This window comes from Cimex lectularius, unplaced genomic scaffold (genome assembly GCF_000648675.2).
Source record: "Cimex lectularius strain Harlan isolate CLEC.00 unplaced genomic scaffold, Clec_2.1 scaffold9, whole genome shotgun sequence".
Classification (NCBI taxonomy): domain Eukaryota; kingdom Metazoa; phylum Arthropoda; class Insecta; order Hemiptera; family Cimicidae; genus Cimex; species Cimex lectularius.
Genome location: NW_019392733.1, coordinates 733,766 through 755,075, shown reverse-complemented (window position 1 = coordinate 755,075; position 21,310 = coordinate 733,766). Strand labels below are relative to the sequence as shown.

Genomic DNA, 21,310 nt, shown 5'->3' with positions numbered 1-21,310 from the left:
TCCTGCTGTTTATACTTTTTTCAACTCTCCTACCACTTTACCCACTACATAATTCTGTTCGAAATTCCTAGGTGTGCTTCAGAAAGGGCCAAAGTATCACTGGCTAATGTCGTTCCAAATGTTTTCAACCGGAAGTGATTTTTTAAATTTACACCATAAAAACGACATAATTTTTTTCCCTGTGTATTGTTTTATTTTAATTAATTATTTGATTAAGTAATATAAGACAAAAATTATTATATAAACTTTTTAACTAAACGACCAAATTGAACAAATTTTGCCTACTTTATTTACTTAGTGCTGCACGGGATTCAACCTTGTATAAAAAAGAATCAGTACTTTTTTTTAAATGCCAGAGACTTACTTTACTTGATAAATTGGTTTACTTTTTAGCTTCATAAATCATAACTTCAAATCTATTAAATAAAAACTGTACACATTTGTACAGAATCACATTAGAAATTAAATTGTGACACAAACCAATTCACAAACAAGACTTAAAAAAATGTAAAATGTCTTAAAAATGTACGATCAGTACAGATGGTTCTTTTCTAATTGCTCAACCCAGACACATCCAAGCGGCCCTCCCTGGACATGTTTTAATGTGACAAAGCTCCAGCGAGGAAGGTAAAGACCTCTTGGTAAAGCAATAGTGCTAAAAAAAAACTCTAATAAATGCTGTATTGGCTAAGGTGTAGAGAAAAAGAAGAAAGACTTAGAGGTTAGGGATGATCCCTTTCTCAATACTCTACACGTACACCTCCAAGTGGTCCATCCTGGACACATTTTAACTGAGAAAACTCCGGCAAAGCAATAGTGCTTAAAAAAACTTGATAGAGCTTTTGTAGGCTAAGGTGAAGAGAAAAGGAAGAAAGCCCTACAGGTAAAGGTTGGTTAGGGAACCAAACCAAGACAAAGAAACAGATCTGATTTTCACTGTCTTGAGAGCACGACATTCAGTTCAGTTTTTACAAGATTGACCTTATTATGAAAAAAATCCGATCAATGGAATTGAATGATTACAATTTAAGAAATGACCATCTGATTGAAGTGAGTTCATTTATGACTTATTTCGTTTCATATCAATTACTGCAATGTTTGTTGTTTTCAGTTGCGTAAATATTTAAGAATATCATTACACAAAATAATTCAACTATAACATGTACATTTTACAAGCTTCAAATAGATAATAAATCATAAATTCAGTAAAGTTGCTAAATAAAACTTAGTGAAACTATATAATTAAATATATACATTTATTTAACTTATATTGTGACTAAACAATCAACATTGAATCTGTACAATCTATTGTCATTATTATCTATATGCTACAATATATTTCAACATGTCCACATATATTTTTTGTTCTGGAAGTGTCCAAGTAATTTTATGTACAAATTGTCAGAGGTGATTTGTTTTGTTTGTTAATTTTTTTTTAGCTCAATAAGTATATGGAATTGAAGGCATTTAACCCCTCGGGTCTTGGTCGCCTACCCTGCGTAATATATATATATATATGGAATTGAAAACATTTTTTGTACTATTATTTTGTGAATTGCAAATCTATGAAACTTAAATTGTATTTTTGCTATCATTTATTGACTTGTACAAAGTGTGTGGATTAATAATTTGAAAAATTCAAATTTAAAGTTTAAATAACAATATTACAATTATCACAAAACAATTTAACAAAGATTCAGATCAACCAACACCCCTATTGCTCCTGTTTCAGCATACCTATCAAGTTTTTGTAATATTGTTTTTTAACCCAAATCTGTAGATCCAATTATTTAATACTTTTTATTTTTTAAATGACTTATTTACATAAATGCGAGCAATTTTATCTTTCAGTAAGTAGTTAACGTCATATAATAATTGACCAGATGGCAATCATTTGTATTATTCTCTTCTGCTACTACTTCCTTAGAAATTTATCATTTAAATTACTTAAACATTTTGTAAGTGTACAGAATTAGAGATTACACTTAGTCACAGAAGAAACCAGATTTTGTGACATCGAATTTATTTATATCTAGGGGTGATTAAGTCCACTATGGTCATGACAACTTGGATCTGAAAAAAACTGTAAATATTACAAAAATTGATATATTGAGCGGTGCCTGCTTAATGGCTGAACTTGGAGCTGGATATATAACTTCAACTTCCGCCATTTTAAATATGGAGAGAAGCAAATGTGAGTGTACGATGGTGTCTTGGGAATTGATCATCTCACTGATTTCCAAAAGTGGACCTTCACATTCCTCCTAAAAAGCAAATTAAATATTTTTAAAACATTTCAGTACATTTTATATGGGCAATTAGAAAGAAAGATAAAATAGAAAATTTTTAGGGGCTCTGGCTAAATTTGTAGTACCCAAAGGCAAGGAATTCTCTGAGGCAACTCAATGAATGATGCAATTACTGCCTAAGAAGCCCTGAAACTCAAGTGGCAGTGTTCTTTTTTCAATATTCCTATCAGGTGCTTGTGCTTTCTTAGTCGAACCAGAAACCTAGTTCTATTGGAGTTACCTTCCAGTAAGTCCTTTGTAAGTCTTGTGGCCCTTCCATGCATCTCTTCACATTCCTCATGCCTGGGGTGTTGTTCCACCAGGTAATGGATACATTAAATATCCATTTTTGGATGTATCCATTTTTGTGGCAATGTGCTAGGCCTAACAGTAGAGGTCCAGGGCCTAGAGAATTCATATTGGCTCCTTTTTTGGCCAGCATGTCCACTTTCCCATTGCCAAGGACTCATGCCAGGGTTAGGTCATTGGTGTCAGGGATTCCATACAATTCCATATGCTTTTTTGCCTTTACCTTGCATGAGACTAGGGCTTAGTTAAATGTTGCCTGACTGTCAGAAAAAATGACTATTTTCCTGGTATGTGTTCCAAGCCTTTTGATTTCTCTGTAGCAGTTTTAATTGTTCGGCTTTCAGACTGAAAAACTGTTTTTTTTACTCTACCAGGGACTGGAGGAGTTCCCTCCTAAGCATTGCAGCTAAGCTGTACAGCTTATTATACTTTATCCCTGACACCATATTTTGGGGGAGGGCTTGCAACACAAATGTGAACTTGAGCCCCCGTTGAACCGGTGTTCTTCCATCGAAGAAACTCATTTTTGAAGGGGGTTGGGACCAAATTCAGGGTCGCTGAGATCCGATCCCGCCTCTTCCATTGATGAGTGCCATGTCAATTTCTTTCAATTGCGGCCACCGGTCCCCTTAGGCGTCAGAAAAAGTCCAGAGGCGACAGTGGGGATCGAACCTACAACCGCGGGATCTACTAGCCGAGAGTCTGACGCCTTAACCATTCGGCTACCGTCCATTCCCAGCCGTATTCCAGTAGGAAGGTATTCCTTTGGCCCACTCATTTTGGAGTAGTGGCATCAATTGGCATGCTTACTAGCTTACTGTGATATCTGCCTGTATCTCCTCCCTCATTTTCCAATGTTTGTTGTAGAAGCTTGTAAGCTGCTGCTCTGGTATCTCTTTGAGTTAGAATATGGAGCAGTAGAAAGTTTAACAATACCTCCAATGGTTAGGTAGTTAGGTTAAAAGTTGGCGCTTTTATCACATCTCCAGTGACAATTAGGCAAACTTGTCTTTGAGTGCCACTTAATAGCTTGATTGCCTTAGCCTGCAAGGTCCTCGTCTATCACACCACCGACTCATAAGCCGCAGGAGGTTCAATGACAAGCATCTGCTATGCTGCTATGGAGCAGCTGAGTTGGATGCATCCTTCAAAACATAATCCAAACAGAAAACTATTCCTAAATTTCTCCTGACCAACTAACCCATTGTCCTTTTGATTCTTATATCCTTCCTGACCTCATAGATTTCTGTCACTTCTGGCATGGACACATCTCTTTACCCATCTGGTAAAGTGGACCCCTCCCTAGCTCTCCTCAATTTAAGTATAACTCCCCTTCCTAAACTAAGAAAACCATCTCCTCTGTAGAGCCCAGCTGACTAGGTAGGTACATTTTTCTTCATTCAGTCAGTCCTCCACTTTTCGCACCAGTCTTTGATAAGCTCAAAGTGTTTTTGGATGTTGGAAGTAGCTTGGATAGGATTCAACATAGAGGACAAAATCACGATATCGTCTACATAGGGAGTGATGATGGTATCGGGAAGTGCAGGTAAATCAGCAGTATAAATTATATAAAAGAAAGGACCAACAATGCTTCCTTGTGGGATGCCGGCTTGTATCTGGCTGACTTGTGAGAGCTTGTTCCCGCACCTTACTCTGGAGATGTGGTCAGTTAGATAGGATCATTCTGTTTTACTCTCACTCTCAACAATGATTTTGGTAATGTTTTAGGTGTGCATTAATCTATTTAAAGAAATAATTTTACTAACCTTTTGCTTCATGAGAAGGCTAGGATCTTCCACAAGGTTTCTTGTCAACGTGGAATTGTTATCAGAAAGTTTGGCAACCAAAATGACATTTTCAGTAGATATTCTAAATAGTGAAAGCATACACGGTGTCTGAAAAACAACATAAACACATATTGAATAAAATAAATACTTAATACTAAATCTTGGATTCATATGCACTAAAAACCCACAAATATGCCATATAATTTCACTAAAAATCTTAAAATGCATGAATGTAGACATGATAGCCTATGAATTGGTGGTTTGGTGGACAAAGACATTACAGATATGGCTCTCAAGATCCTCAGTACTGCCTGATATATCTAATACTGGGACAGCGAGAATGATGCCTACTGCTGCTCTGGAAGTCTTTCTGAATCTACTGCCACTATATTATCCAGGGAGAGACCATAGCCACAATTTATTGTCTAATGCAAGAACATGCTCCATTGGCATACTTGTATAACAAAGATCAACTAAAGCTTCAGGGGGCATCATCTTCAGGCAGACAAGGTTCTGAGGAAGCCTGCTGCTGCCATGACTTTTAAATTCAGATTTGATAAATTAAAATACTTGGTAGAGCAGACTGGGAGAAAGGAATCCCAGTTAATGCCGACCATATCTGGTGTGCAGATGGCTCCAAAACCAAGTGTAGGTCAGAAGCTGGTATTTATGGAAATAAACCAAGGACTAGAATTCATATAAGCCTTGGGCAATATGCAACTGTTTTTCAAGTGGAGACTGTGGCTATTGAACACTGTGTCAGGGAGATTAAAAGGCCAGGTATTAGTAACAAGGACACTGAGGGCAATTACTGCATTGATAGTAAGTTCAGGATTGCATAGGGCTCTGTCAGACATTGGGTAAAACAACAAAATTACCCTTATCTGGGTACAAGGGCACAGTAGTAAAGAAGAGGCTGATAAATTGGCAAAGGAAAGTACGACACCAATCTACCCTGAACCCTTTTGTGGAATACCAAATTGCCAAAAACGTGGGTTCATACATTCAATGGGAATGTGCCCAAAGACACGCATGGACTTGATAAATTCCCTGGCCAATGCTAGTAAGGTCCAGAAGCGCTCCAAGGAACCCATGTGCCCTAAGAAAGGCAGTTTTTTAGTTCCCAGTTATCAGGCTTTCAGCCACCCCTGGATCTAGTTGACCCACAAGCTAAACTATAGGTTGTTTGCAAACCACAACTACTACTACTCAGACCAACCTCATTTGGTAGAGCTGCTTGGTTTAGGCTCAATTTTAATTAGCTAATTACCACGTCTAAGGACTTCCTGCTGTCTGCATCCTCAGAGGTGCAGTTTCAAGACCCAGCAGTCCAAAGACAACATTGTCAAACTTGACAATGAACTGAATTCAGACCAAACCTGCGAGGATAGATACTAGACAGACCAAAATGTTTGCTAATTGCAGTGACCACTTGTAGTTACCACGTTACCGCCAGATGCCACTACCACTTATGGAATGTCCTCGCCCTCCACTCTGCAGCCAATCAGAGTAGAGCCCTTCCGAATATAAACGGGCACTTCACCATTGAAACCAGACTCGTCAACACGATGTTCATCTCTAATCAACAATGACAGCAGACTAGTCAACACGACGAGGTCTCACTCGTCTCTAATCAACAACGACAGCAGACTCAGCTCTCTCAAATCACTAATGGAACACCGTCGACGACAGATTAGCCTGATTCTCGCCTTCTAAACACAGCCGACTTGGCTATAAATGCCAGCTGCTGCTCTTCGGCTAATACCTGCACTCGAGTCCTTTCGGAGTTTCGGCCACTGTGGAGTCAACCAACTCACGACCCCGGAACTCAACCAACGTTCACTCGGACACAGACCACAACCAATGGCATCACGGTCTCGGCCTCGATTTATCGTCTCGACGCTACGAAACAACACCGGCCCTTTTCAGGGCCACAAAACTCCCAGTCACTAAACTAATGATCAAAAATTTCACACTTTTTCTTAAAGCTACCAGGTGGGCTTGGACTATGGTTACCCCAATAGCTGCATTGAGCCCATTTTCTTCATGTTATTTTATATAAATCTCCTAATGACGTTTAATTTAACTTTAACTGGCAAGAGATCTGTTAAAGTATTTAGAAAATGTATCTTATTTCATGATGGTACTCCATGGATAAGACACTTTGGTATCGCGAATGCTGACAGGATTTTAGCTTATTTTTCCACTTGGTATTTGTTACCTTAGGCTTCACGTGCTTCCTTAGAAGATTGTGTAGAGAAGTGACAGCTTCATGGACTTCCATCTTTGTCAAAGGCTTGAGCAATGCTTCATCAGCTTCGCTATATCCCAGGAACAGGAAAATCCCTTGTGGAAGTTCATAAGTGTCTAAAAAAACCTAGATTAATAGATATGTACATTTAAAAAGCATAAATTAAAGTATTACCAGGCGGAGGGCGCATACAGATGAACCTGCCAGAATAACAGAGACAACGCCCCCGGTAAGCCTGATATGCTGGAGCGGCATGATTGTAGAACGCGAAATCTGTTTTACAAGGGTGTCTCTCGACACAAATCGTGTTGCATATGAGAGAACCATCTCCGCATTGACAAACATCTGAACAATCAGGTTCCCCTTCTCGGTACAGCTGGTCAAAAAAGAAGGATTTTTTTGTTATTGGTTAGTTAAAGCTTTAATTTATAGTTTTCAACAATTACCCTTTTGCCATCGCCTTCAGATATATATTGTACTTTTTGTTCTGGTTTTTGTACCATACAGTAACCTGAAAGAATTAATTTTTGCGTTGAAATAATTTTTATTTTAAAACATTTAAAAACTTTGTCTTACGTGCAGTGGTTGTAGACGTCGGGCTGGGTGTAGGGGTTGTGGTAGTGGTGGTGGTGGTAGTAGTGGTGGTCGTAGTCGTTGTAGTCGTCGATGTAGTTGTTGACGTAGTGCTGGGTGTGGTCGGAACCGTAGTCAGCTTTGTAGTAGGTTTTGTAGAAACTGTCGTTGGAAGAGGTGTTGTAGTCGTGAGTCTTGCAACTGTAGGCACTATACCGGAAGTGACAGCAACCGAAGATATAATTCGACTCGGCGTAGAAGAAATTAAAGTGGGCCCCACTGTCACAACTGCTCCTCTTCCGACATTCTTCCTTGCATGAAAATCTCTCTGTGATTCGACTGAAAAAAAAAGTAAAAATTGATATTTTATGCTGAACCGGCGTAGGGTCACTTATTGGGTCCGTCTTCACTCGCGGGTTTGTTATATTACTCGAACGCGTTTCAGCATTGAGGAACTCACTGAAGATGGCGCAATGCCGATACACTTTTGCAGTTCAAGAAACCCGCGAGTGAAGACGGACCCTATATTACGCTATGCTGGCTCAGCATGAGTTCAACGACTCGCAGACCAACCCCCATCATCAACTCTTGTTATTTTAGTTAAGAAGGATCAAATGGCAGAGATTGAGTCGAAACCCTCGTCAGTATCCATAGGTGATTAACTAACACCCGCTTACGGATTTCCCGTTAAATTCCTCGGCCATTTATTGAATTTTGACTGAAAAGGGTTTTGAGAGTTAACTTATGTTTAAGTACGAAGAGAAACTACTAATTACAAATGTTATGAAGTTTCTTGTAATTTACGTCGACTGATACGTGCAATCGTGGTGTAAGGTTAATGTATGCACTAATAAGGGCTCTTTACTTGTTTTCCACACGAAACACGGCTAAGCTCTCGAGTTTCATGTACACAGATTCGATATAGAATCCGTGACCAACAAATTAAAGGGGGTTCAACGATATGTAATTGTCATAACAGCTCATAAAAACTGGTTTTTCTGTTTTATTTTAACTGTAATTTGTTTTGACAAAAGGCCGATTGATTTGGTCGACACTACGCATAGAATCGCTGTTCTTCTTTCTACAATTAGCCAACACACAAGGGCAAAAATTGACAAATAGTCTAACAATATCAAGTGTGTCAAAGCGCAAAGGAATTTGGGTCATGAGACAACCTGGCCAGAGGATCTTTACGATCACCTGCCCAGAACCTATAATTGGTATAACAACATTAAACATCCTTTACCAAAGAATGGGTCGACATAAACGACAAGAAGAAATGGACGAACTCATGAGGTGACAGACATAGTAAACACATGATTAAACAACCATCAACAAACTGGTACAGAATAACAATATCAAAGGTGCCAGAGCACAAAGGATTTCGAGGTCATGAGTAAGCAGACAAAATAGCCAGAAAGGATTAATTTGAAATTAAAAAGGATCAATTTGAAGTTGGAAAGGATTAATTTAAATTCAAAAATAGTTAATTTGAAATGAAAAAGAGTTAGTTTGGACAAAAAAGGTTAATTTGACGAAAAAACTAAAATAATTGGGCTCTTAAAAACCACGATTTCTCACAATTTATTTTAATAAATTTCAAATATACAGTTTTTTAATGTTTTAAAGAAAAGATTATTTTGAAATTAAAAAGCTTCAATTTTAAGTTAAAAAGGTTTAATTTGAGTTAGAAATGGGTAATTGTAAATTAAAAAAGGACTAATTTGGTGAAAAAAGTTTAATTTTACAATAAAAAAGGATCCAATAGAAGTTAATAAAGGTTAATTTAAAGTACAACAGATCCATGGAAATTTAAAAGTGTTAAATTGGTTCTTATTAATTCGACGGAAAAAGCTATAAAATAATTTGCCTCTTAAAAGCCACATTTCTCACATTGTTCAAATTAAAATAATTTTCAAATATACAGTTCTATTAATTGTTTTAAAGAAAGAGTTATTTTTAAAGGGACATTTTCTTAAAAAAAAAGATGAAAAGGGTTAATTTGACGGAAAAAGCTATAAAATAATTGGGCTCTTAAAAACCACAATTTCCCACATATTTCAAATTAAAATAAATTTCAAATATAGATTTTTTTAAAATGTTTTAAAGAAAAGATTATTTTGAAATTAAAAAGCTTCAATTTTAAGTTAAAAAGGTTTAATTTGAGTTAGAAAGGGGTAATTGACCATTAAAAAGGGCTAATTTGGTGCAAAAGTTCTTCTTGAAGAGGACTACATCTAGGAGATCTTCATGTTTCATCCACACCATTCATCAATCTTCATGTAGAAATCGTCCACACTGTCATCACCAGAAACAGTACCAGAATTATGGCCAATTTTTTGGGCGCTGTTCCAGAAGCAGTACCACAACCTCAGGTGGCAGCCAAATGCTTTGCATCGAACATCCAGGATCACCATCACCATCACCATCACCGCCTAGAATTCATTTATGCCATTTTCATTCTTCCTCTGGAGCCTTGAAGGACTAAAAAACATCTTCAATCCACTCGCCAAGAAGCTCATCCGTCCAACTTGGATCGCTGCTGACAACAGTTCTTCAAATCATCGATTTCATCGGAGAAAGACTAAATCTATCCATGGGAAGTGACCTGCCCATTCTCACTCTTCTTCCGGATCATCATTTTCCTGAGATTTCTGATACCTTGATAAGAATTCTTGACACACCTGAATTGAACTTATTATTGTATATGTGTATATGTAGTTAGTGTTATACCTTAGATAACGATTTTCTTTTTTTCCTTTTTTTTTCTTTTGTATGCCTTGGGAGTATTTATAACGTTGATTTCATAAAGCCCGCTATTTCTCCCCACCATGGAGACGAATAGAAAAGATAGATTTAGTGTAAGATGAGATAGGGCTGACCGACCCATTCTTGTTAGAAAAGGTGAGAAGAAAAACGTGGCCCGTATTAAGTTTTAATTTTTTTTTTTTTTTTTTGGGGGGTGCTTGTATGGTTATGAGTTTAAGAGTTTGGTCTTGATTGCCTTAGGTTTGTTTATGCATGCTCAAATTATAAAAAAGGATATTCCTGATAATAATTCTAATTATAAACTTGAAGTTGTAAGCATTAATCTTGTGCATTTTATAGATTTTCTAAATAATTAATTAATTAAATTTACAATTATTATTTAATCTTTATTGACTTAATTAATTTTATTTATTGAATTAATATGCTATTTAATTAATTATTTAATATTTATTTCAAATATTAATTTTTTTAAATTAATTTATATATTTCAAGCATTAATTTAATTTTATTTAATACGTTGTACTTCAGAGCGGACGAGTACTTTGATATCCAATCCGATTCAAATAAGAAATCTGTCCCCTCGATGCCAAAGCCAAATGTGGAATTAAAAGAGAAGTTCTTTACACCATTAGTCCATCCAACGTCATCACGATCAAATGTTTTATCTGATATAACTAACAGTAATGGCAATGGCAAATATCTCAAAGGAGGGAGACCTATTATGAAAGCCAAAAGGCGAATTTCAAATTTGGATAAAGAGGCTGAAACTGAAGGGTTAAAAAAGGAGGAAAATAAATTAGTTACCACACGCGAAGGCATTCAGTTAAATTCAAGACATGATGTTTTCAAGAGTCCTAAAATTGAGGAGTTAAGAAACAGAGTAGTGGACAGAAAATCACTAAAAAGAAAACGTTCTCCGATAAAGTATGGGGGAAAATATCAGACCTTGGCTGAGAAGATATTTCATTTTCACAATGATACTCCGCCTAGGTTTAAGTCAAAATCTATAAGATTTGCTCCAGTAAGGACAAATTAACTGAGGACTTATTCTTAACCAAAGTTTGATGGATCCACGCTTTTGGTAATTTGGCATGCCTCAAAAGGGTTCAGGGCGAAATAAGATGAAGGAAATGGCAAATGAAAATTGGAGGGTTAAGGTGTCATAGATTTAAGGTCACTTAAAGCGCCGCAAACAATGAATTGTGTAGCCGCAACAGTGCTTATTACGTATGCCAGGAGGTTGTACGATTCTTACTTGCGACAGTGGTAAGAGAAATGTGATGAATCTAAAAGGTAAACAAAACAAAGGTTTTCTTCCAAACATCAAGATCAAAAAGAAGCATAACCTTCACAATGTTCAAACCTCATGCTTTTAGGCTTTTAACATGACATCTCCCGACGGATTGGAGTCGCAGACATGACAATTCATAGCCAATATTCGACGGTGGTACTGATATGCGGCAATAAGCCACAGTCAGAATATAAAATGATAGGAAACTACTAAGGTAAGACCAAGGGATGATCAAGAGGTCGAGGAGGGGTAGGGTTCGGTTATGACCTGTGGTGACAAGGTAAAAACCATATAGGTCACAGGTTGGATCTATGTATCCCTACGTCATGTACCAATCTTAGACTAATCAGGAACATGGAGCAGTGTCAATCTGGAATGTGTTTTAATACTCACCGACGCAGGGATTGAACCAAAGAACCCTCTGCCACCCCATACAGTCGTACAGCTGGGAAAAATCTGTCCCTTTGCAAGCGCAGTTCGACCTCAGCGCAGTGCCCAGGATACCGAGCATAGCCGTCCTGCAGACCTGCGGAGGCCCGGCGCACTGCTTCGTCACTGCGTCCACCGCACAAGCTTGAACGTAATTCTCTAAACCTATCCTGTAAATCGACAAAAAATAAGGTTTCATTGAATTTTGACATAACTATTTGTTCGGGTTTTAATTATTTTACTAGTGACACAATAGTATTACACAGCTAGCAATGACAACAAACGATCAGAGGGTTTGTACCTTTAAAAGATAAAAAGGATTAAGTACTGGTGTCAGTGCCTCTGGTCTAATGTCCTCGGATATAAAACTTTTTTTATAGCTTCGTAGACGTTAAGTAGTTAGATGAACGCCCCACCGCTTACACGATGAATATTCTCAACTTTATGCCTTGTTCCAGGATTAAATTAAAACTTGTTCATTATTTTCGTCCTTACTTTTTAGTGTTATGTCCTGATGTTAGTCAAACAGTTTGTCGTATTTTTTTTGATTCCGGGTTTTTACCTGCACGCTGAGTCTTCCATACACGAATGGGCGAGCGAATGACACGTCGGGACGACGTTGTTTTCAGGCTGCTGAGCGCAAACAGGGTGGAGAGTCTCTTGTGCGACCAAACATTGATCTTTGGAATTTTTCGTCTTCCTGAAAACACAAATGCATTTTCTGATGTAGAAGATTTGTCAAAATACAAATTAAAGTATAGAAACGAAAACACTATTGATTTATAGAGGTTCGATTCTGCATATATGTGTACTTATGACTTCTCACTGCAGTGCCTGGGGAGCACAAACCTTCCTAGTGTGACTTTTCGCAGTAAGCAGCGAAAAATCACCCTCAGCGATTTGGTATCAGGCCTTGGTTTAAAGTCAATAGGACTCACACTCTTACTCATTCCTAAATACAATCTTTCTTATTTACATACCATTCACTCAAGTACTTGATATTCCTCCATTACCCTTTACACAAATAAACAACTATTCATACAAGCTTAATTGAGGGTCGATCGTGGAATGTTGAGTACTCTTATACTAGACATTTACGCTTATAAATATATTTTCAAGAAACAATTAACACAAAATACATTTATCACCAAACTTGTTGTATATAGTTTTTCCGTCAAATTAACTCTTTTAAATTTCAAATTAACTCTTCCATTAAATGGTAAGAAATGGCATGAAATGTAAGCATGTAAAGTAAAATTCCTGCATTTGCAAAAAAGAAAAAAAAATGGTTCTTACAAGATCACAAGAAAATAATTAATTACAGTTAAAATTAAAAATTATATAAAATTAAATATAAAACATGATACTTTTTTTTAATATTAGATTTTTAAAATATAAAATATTAGGCTCTTAAAAACTGTGTGGTGATTAGTGACCGTTAATCGATATTATTTAGAAATCGTGAGATGCGGTCTGGTGTTATGTAAGTTTCAGAAAAACATTTTCTTTATCGTGCCAATGTTTCGATCTTTATTGAGATCATCTTCAGGGCCTGGGATTTACAAACATTGTTTACATATTACAATTACATTTTGGATTTGGAAAAGTGAATTTATTCTTTTTCCTATTTTATCCCTTTCTATATAATCCTGAAAGGATAATCTGACCGAACCATTACCAACACATTTTTTCCCTTCATCGGCTCTTTTCACCTCAAAGAAGCCGACGCCATTATACAAAAATGTCTTTTCTATACCGACATCCTTCCCCACCCCTTCAAAATCCAACGTATATAAACACAAAATAGCAAAATTTCACTGGCACACTCGACACGACACGCAAGAATGGCACAATTACACAGAAGACAAACACTTTGAATGAGTAGAAATACTCTGATTGAATATATAAAAAAATATATTTTGCATTGTATAAATTCACTTTTCCACATCCAAAATGTAATTGTTATATGTCAACAATGTTTGTAAATACCAGGCCCTGAAGATGATCTCAATAAAGATCGAAACGTTGGCACGATAAAGAAAATGTTTTTCTGAAACCTACATCACACCAGACCGCATCTCACGATTTCTAAATAATACTCTTAAAAACTACTATTTTGTACATTTCTCAAATTAAAAGAAGAATCTTTTATCTTTATATTTGTTTTACATAATTTTTAATTTAGAGAGTAATTAATATTCATATAGGATTTAAGAATCCAAATATAATTATTTACAATAATTTTCAAATGTACAGCTTAAAAGAAAGCAGAAGTTAAAGGTTCATGCATAGAAGTACATTAAAAAATTTAATTTATTGCAAAAAAGGTTAATTTGATGAAAAAAGATTTAATTTGACGTACAAAAATCTAAAAATATAATTAGGCTCTTAAAAACAACAATTTTTACATTTCAGAAATTAAAATAATTTACAAATATACTGTTCAAAAGAATTTCATCAGTAGCCGACAAACTGGCCAAAAGGGTGAATTTAAAATTAAAAAGGATCAATTTAAAGTTAGAAAGGGTTAATTTAAATTAAAAAAAGGGTAATTTGAAATTAAAAAGAGAATTTGGGCATCAAAAAGTTAATTTGACGGAAAAAAATCATAAAATGATTGTGCTCTTTAAAACCAAAATTATCACATTTCACAAATAAAATAAATTTCAAATATACAGGTTCGGTAACGCTTTAAAATAAGGGTTGTTTGGAATTAAAAATGATCAAATTGAAGTTAAAAAGTGTTAATTTGACCGAGAAAGGTATAAAATAATTGGACTCTTAAAAACAGCAGTTTCTCACTTTTTTCAAATTAAAGGAAGAATATTTCATTTTCATATTTTATTTTATATAAATTATACTTTTAATTGTAAAAAAAATCATATGCCCTTCTAAGAGCCAATTATTTTTATATTAAAAACAATTCTCAAATATACAGGAATTTTATTTTACATGCACATATTTCATATCATCTAAGTTTTTAATGCTTTAAATTAAAAATAAAAATTAAATTACGTTAAATTAAAAATAAATCTTTGACATTTGAATACTAAACACATTCATGTTTCAAATTGGTTTTATAATTCCGATTAACTAGTCAAATGCTTGTATTATTTGCTGACATTATCACCGCTGTGGAATTCCAATACTGTTATGGTATTTACAAAAGTCTTTGTGCCCATAAACCCTGTTCACATAGTTGAAATATTAACCCTTGGACTGTTATGACGTTTTAAAAGCATAATATTACTTTTTGATCAACTGGAATAACAAACACATTATAGAACCGTTCGCTTTTGATGTAGGCAATTTAGCTGAAAGAAAAAGAGGTGAATATTGACTCCCCCTGTTTATAACCCTAACGTCGCGCCACGACGTCGTCCTTTGTCACCGGCATTTCATTTTAAAAGAATTAATTTTTTATATAGGTGGTAGGAATATTCGAAACTGGAGTCCAACATCTGGATTATAGAGAAAAAATGTTTCTAGTTTGAGATGGAAAAGTTTTGTATATTATTAATTTTTTTCGAATTATTAAAATTTCTTTTACATACTTTTTTTTTTTGGTAACAACAATGTACAATTATCTCGTATTGCTTGTCAGGTTTTGAACATCTCACAAAAATGTTCTCCACAGATTGGGCCTCGAATGTAAAATGATAGACATCACTCACTTTATTTGAAAGGTAATTTTTGTTGTTTTAAAGGCGGGAGGGATTTGAGCACATGGCAATAGAGTGAGGGAGAGAAGTGAATCAAATAAGGTATGCTACGGGCCGAATTAGAATCGGTTGATTCTGTTTCACATATCGTAATGCAAACTGTCTAAGTTTGTATGAATATAACTGACGGCGTAAATAATGCCGTACGCCCGCGCGCGAGGGGGGGTTTGAATAATAAAGTTAGTGAATCGACCTAATTAAATCTACGCTCCGAAAATAAAGATAAGACTTCGAATAGGTCGGGATATTTAATATTAATTTCCCAGGGGATCGTTCTTCCGTATTTCCAGGGAAGCTGTTGAGTGTGGAACATGACCAGAGGGCTTTATCGCTATTGATTTGTAACGTTTCTTTTCAAACTTTTCTCTATCTGATGTTGACGGTGGACCAGTTCACTTCCTACATGTAACTTGACTGGTATAGTTTCATAGAATCAATCAACGTGAAAAAGAAAAAAAACACTTAAACATTCACACATTTCGAAACAGTGAATTTGATTTGCAAAAGAGCTACTTAATTTTCAAAAGGGTCCAATTAATTTGTAAAAAACTGAACTTGATTTGGAACAAAGTGAATTTCATTTACGAACGGTTGAACTCGATTTGTAACAAAGTGAATTTAATTTTCAAAAGGGTGAAAGTGATTCGTAAAAAAGTGAATTGGCAAAAGGGTGAATTTGATTTGGAATACAGTGAATTTCATTTACGAACGGTTGAACTCGATTTGTAACAAAGTGAATTTAATTTTCAAAAAGGTGAAAGTGATTTGTAAAAAAGTGAATTTGCAAAAGGGTAAATTTGATTTGTAATAAAGTGAATTTCATTTACGAACGGTTGAATTCTATTTGTAAAAAAGTGAATTTAATTTTCAAAAGGGTGAAAGCGATTTGTAAAAAAGTGAATTTGCAAAAGGGTGAATTTGATTTGGAATAAAGTGAATTTAATTTACGAAAGGTTGAATTCTATTTGTAAAAAAAGTGAATTTAATTTGCAAAAGGGAAAAATTGATTTGCAAGTGTCTATTTGTAAAAAAAGTGAATTTAATTTGCAAAAGGGAAAAATTGATTTGCAAGTGTCAATTTAATTTGCAAATGGGTGAAATTCTATTTGTAAAAAAAGTGAATTTAATTTGCAAAAGGGAAAAATTGATTTGCAAGTGTCAATTTAATTTGCAAATGGGTGAAATTGATTCGTAACAAGTAAATTTAATTTCAAAACGATGAATTTAATTTGCAAAAGGCAGAACTGGATTTGTAAGAGTCAATTTAGTTTGCAATGAGGTGAAATTGATTTCTATAAAAGTTAATTTAATTTGAAGAAGATTAATTTATTATGCAAAACGGTGAAAGTGATTTGTATAAAAGTGAATGTAATTTACAAAAGGGTAAAACAGATTTACCAAAAGTGAGATTAATTTTTAAGGGAGAAATTGACTTGTATAAAAGTGAATTTAACTTACAAAAATATAAAACTGATTTCCAAAAAAAAAATTTAAATTGCAGAAGGGTAAAATTGATATGTATGAAAGTGAATTTAATTTAAAAAAAGGGTTGAACGGATTTATAAAAAGTGAATTTAATTTGTGGAAGGGTAAAACTGATTTGTGAGAAAGTGAATTTGTTTTGAAAAAGATGAATTTATTTTGCAAAAATGTCAATGCAATTAACAAACGCTTGAATTTGATTTTTAAAAAGTTAATTTTAATTGGCGAAACGGTGAAAGTGATTTATAAAAAATTGAATATCATTTGCGAAAGGTAGAAATTGATTTGCATAGGAGTCAATTTAATTTGGAAAAGCGTGAATTTGATTTGTAATAAGGTGAATTTCATTTGTGAAAAGGTGAATTTGATTTGTAATGAAGTGAATTTAATTGGCGAAGGGGTGAAAGTGATTTATAAAAAGTAAATTTAATTTACAAAAAGGGGAAATTGATTTGCAAGAGTCAATTTATCTGGAAAAAGTGTGACATTGATTTGAATAAGAGTCATTTAATGTGCAAAAGGGTAAATTTGATTTGTAATAAAGTGAATTTCATGTACGAAAGGTTGAACTTGGTTTGTAACAAAGTGAATTTAATTGGCGAAAGGGTGAAATTGATTTATAAAAAGTAAATTTAATTTGCAAAAAGGGGAATTTGATATGGAATAAACTGAATTTGATTTGTAAGGGTCAATTTAATTTGCAAAAGGGAGACAATGACTTGCAAGAGTTAATTTAATTTGCAAAAGAGTAAATGATTTGAAAATGGTGAATTTGATAATTGGCCCATTTTATTGGTCCAGGAAGCAGTTTTGCTAAAATTGTCAGAAGGTATTTCCCAAAGTGGCTGCTTAAATTTTTTTTTGCTCCTAAATGAGAGACTATTGTGTTCCTTTTTTAATGTGTAAATTTGAACATACATTTTATTCATTATGTCCATAAGACTGTTTAAAAACAAACTTTTGATTTGATTCGTTTATTTGCTGAATTATTAAACTCTAAATGAGAATAAACTGAGACATCAAACTCCTCTCACACCCAAAAACTCAGAAAAAAGGTCAAGTGAAAAAAATACGCATCTGATATGGTGGGCTGTGTGTGGAATACAGTAACAATATTCATATTCGTAAAGTACCATTTATTTAAACTTTATATTACTTACTTTTCCAAATGTCCTTTAAAGGATAATATAGCTTAGTTTTACAGAGCGGGCCTTTTTTATTATTCCCATCTCGGTATTCAAGCAATACGAGAGGCGAGCGGCATTTTAACACCTCAATATCAAAGATCAAAGCTAAACTTTTGTTACTTATGACGGTATCCATTCTCATGAAAGTAAGTGACAATCGTGTAGATTTTATTCAGCACGATCCCAGAATAATAAAAGGAAAAGGGAAATTTCCCGAACGGTCACTCCTTTAAATCCGAAATAAATGCTGCCATTTGAAAAAGTTAAAGAATACTTTTTTTTTACAGTTTTGTTCTACGTGTCCTCACGAATATGAACAATTTGGATATTTAAAAAGTCAGAAAAAAAATCAACAATGATTAGTCTGGACCACACCTCATCTCACGATCTACGAATAATCTAATTAACTAACGGTCACTAAAAACCACATAAAAATCAACAACGTTGTGTATTCACCAAGACAATTTGTTTGCTAACTAATTTTATAAGTCATTTCTTCATCTAAATAACAAGCAAGAATTTCTTTTTTTCTTTTAAACCTACTGTTTGAAATAAAGACATATAAAAAAGCATAGAAAAGTTGATTAAATAATAAAAATAAAATTATAACCGAGGGAGGTGTTCTTTTAATTAAAACAACATTATTGCATTTTTCTCTCTGTCATCACTGATTCCGCTTAGTTTTCATTTTTGGATATTTTTCAATTTAAATAGTTGATGAGATGGCAGGGGTGTAATTTAATCAATAATTTAAATAACCGATATAACAGCGGCTTACATCAATTTCAAAGTAAGTATAAATGAAAAGTTTTAATGTTAGTCTGTAGAAATATAAAAGAATGAAAAAAAGCGAATCATGTAAATAGTCGATTATTAAACTTTAATACAAGGTGATTCACTATTCGTACGACAAAGTTCGTCAAGTGCTTCTAGATCTCAAATGCAACAAAAAAGTTCGAGTGAAGCATGGTCCGATTCTCAAACCTTTCGCAGATATTCCAATTTTTATTTTTTTAAACTATTTTTTTTAAACTATCTACGTGTTTCGTCATAAATCTACTCGTAGCTTTTGAATTATACATTTTTCGGTCAATCTAAAAAAAACAATGAAAATTTCCTTTAAGATCGTACATTTCTAGAACTTTCAATTTAATTTTAGTAAAAAAAAATAAAACAAACCGTAAATCTAAAAACTGTTCAATTTAAACTTTGTAAAAAATAATTTGCATTTGACATCTACATTAAACACAGACAAAACAAAAAATAAAACAACAATAAAGAAGTCGTAAAACCTAACTTTAACAAAAAAAAGAAGAATTCAACGTAAAAATCAAAGAACATACATAAAAAGAGGACAATAAACATAGCGAACAATCACAGCGGAAAGTGACAAAAGAAAAATAGATCAACAATGCAGAAGCTGTAAAACCCAACTTTAACTAACTTAAAAAAATTCAAACCAAACACAAATACATAAAAAAAGAGACAATAAACATAGCGAACTACCACAGCGGAAAAAATGGACAAAATATCTACACTAAACAGAGATAAAAGAAAAATAGATCAACATTGCAGAAGTTATAATAGCCAACTTTAACTTAATAAAAAAGCACTTAAAAAAATCAACGTAAAATTCAAACAAAACAAATAAAAAAAGACAATAAAATAGTAAACAACCAAAGCAGAAAAATGGAAAAAAGATTTACACTGAACACAGGCAACACAAAAAAATAGATCAGCAATTCAGAAGTTGTAAAACCCAACATTAACAAAGTACAAAAAAAGAGAAAAACCAACCAAAACACATAAAAAAAGAGATAAACATAGCGAACCATCAAAGGATGATAATTCAATGATACAACAACCGTAAATAGTTGAAAAAGAACATGGAATGTTAAATATCTACGACAGGGTTTAGAACCGGACTATGGCCCATACGAACTTTTTTGTTGAATTTGATTTGTAGAAGCACCTGGCGGACTTTGTCGCATGAGTAGTGAATAATCAATCACCCCACGTGATTAAAAAGACAGGAAATAGAGAATATTATCGAACAGCCTACCTGAAAAGTATGTGGTAAAGTTACTAGAGAAAAAACCAAACCGAATTAGAAACAGACATTAAAGTTTGCCGTTGTAAAGCTGAAAAGGAAATTTCGTTTCCCATTCTTGACAATTCCATTTAACGAAAAAGGAACACCATTATAAAACTCGGAGTGAAATAGGACCCGGGCATTTTCGACTCTCCCCGTATAATTTGGTTTTTCTTTGTAAAAATTCCCCGATTATTGGTTTTGATACTATTTCGGAAGGAAATGAGCCCGGAATGAAGTTAGCCGCTTTTTGCTTAAAACGAAGCGCCCTCCTCTCCCCCATTCACTGATGTAAAACTCAGATTATTACAGTCACGGAGAAACAATGAAAACGTGTTTAAAAGTAAAACATCTTCTCTTTTAGTTGAGATAATTTTCACTCTTATCAAACATTTAAAGACGAATTGACAGCTTGCATATATCGGGTTGTGATGCATTCACCCAGGCTCTGAAGATGACCCGAGTAAAGGTCGAAACGGAGGCAAAAAAATGAAAAAGATATTTTTTTAAATTACGTCATTCTTGAGCTCCTTACAACTTCAACAAATTAATAAACAACCGGTCATGAAAAAATACACACAAACTTATTTAATGTTTATCTCTCCACAGATTTTTAAGCAGTAAAATTTCTAATAAATATATTAAGTCAAAGTGAATGCTGTCATTATTAATTAATTACACAATAATAACAATACTTTAAAAATTTAAACACATAATAACACAATAATGTTACTCCCTCAATAACCCTTTCCTCCATGAGAAGATTATTTGACTGTAGGTCAACTATTTGCATTATTGGGGACCGCGGTAGCCGAGTGGTTAGCATGAGAGACTCTCACGCCGCGGTCGTGGGTTCGATTCCCACCGTTGCCTCTGGCCCTTTTTTCCCGATAACCCCCAATTTGAACACACAAGAATTCGTACTATGGTTAATATGCAAGATCATAAGGCCAATAAAAAAAAAATTGCATTATTGTTACGGTTTTTGAAATGTAGAACATATTTAATATTATCATTTAAAATTTTTTTAGTTGTAACCTACGTTGTGTAATAAAATAATCTAGTAGAATAATCTAGAGTAATAAAAAATCTAATTTTTTTGTGACACTTCATAAATATTTTTTATACAC

At 34.2% G+C, this 21,310-nt stretch overlaps 1 protein-coding gene across 2 annotated transcripts in view; it reads right to left on the bottom strand.

The window, feature by feature from the left end:
* Positions 1 to 386: 386 nt before the first annotated feature.
* The window catches only part of LOC106665399, a 621,066-nt gene continuing 600,142 nt past the window's right edge, over positions 387 to 21,310 (bottom strand). For both annotated transcript variants that reach the window (XM_014391809.2, XM_014391810.2), the window contains 8 exons: positions 12,260 to 12,397; positions 11,662 to 11,867; positions 7,212 to 7,547; positions 7,082 to 7,146; positions 6,810 to 7,011; positions 6,606 to 6,751; positions 4,364 to 4,492; positions 387 to 2,264 (listed from right to left, as the gene is read on the bottom strand). In XM_014391809.2, the coding sequence (XP_014247295.1) occupies positions 2,058 to 2,264; positions 4,364 to 4,492; positions 6,606 to 6,751; positions 6,810 to 7,011; positions 7,082 to 7,146; positions 7,212 to 7,547; positions 11,662 to 11,867; positions 12,260 to 12,397 (1,429 nt within the window). In that variant the 3' untranslated portion in view covers positions 387 to 2,057. The remainder of the gene's footprint in view (positions 2,265 to 4,363; positions 4,493 to 6,605; positions 6,752 to 6,809; positions 7,012 to 7,081; positions 7,147 to 7,211; positions 7,548 to 11,661; positions 11,868 to 12,259; positions 12,398 to 21,310) is intronic.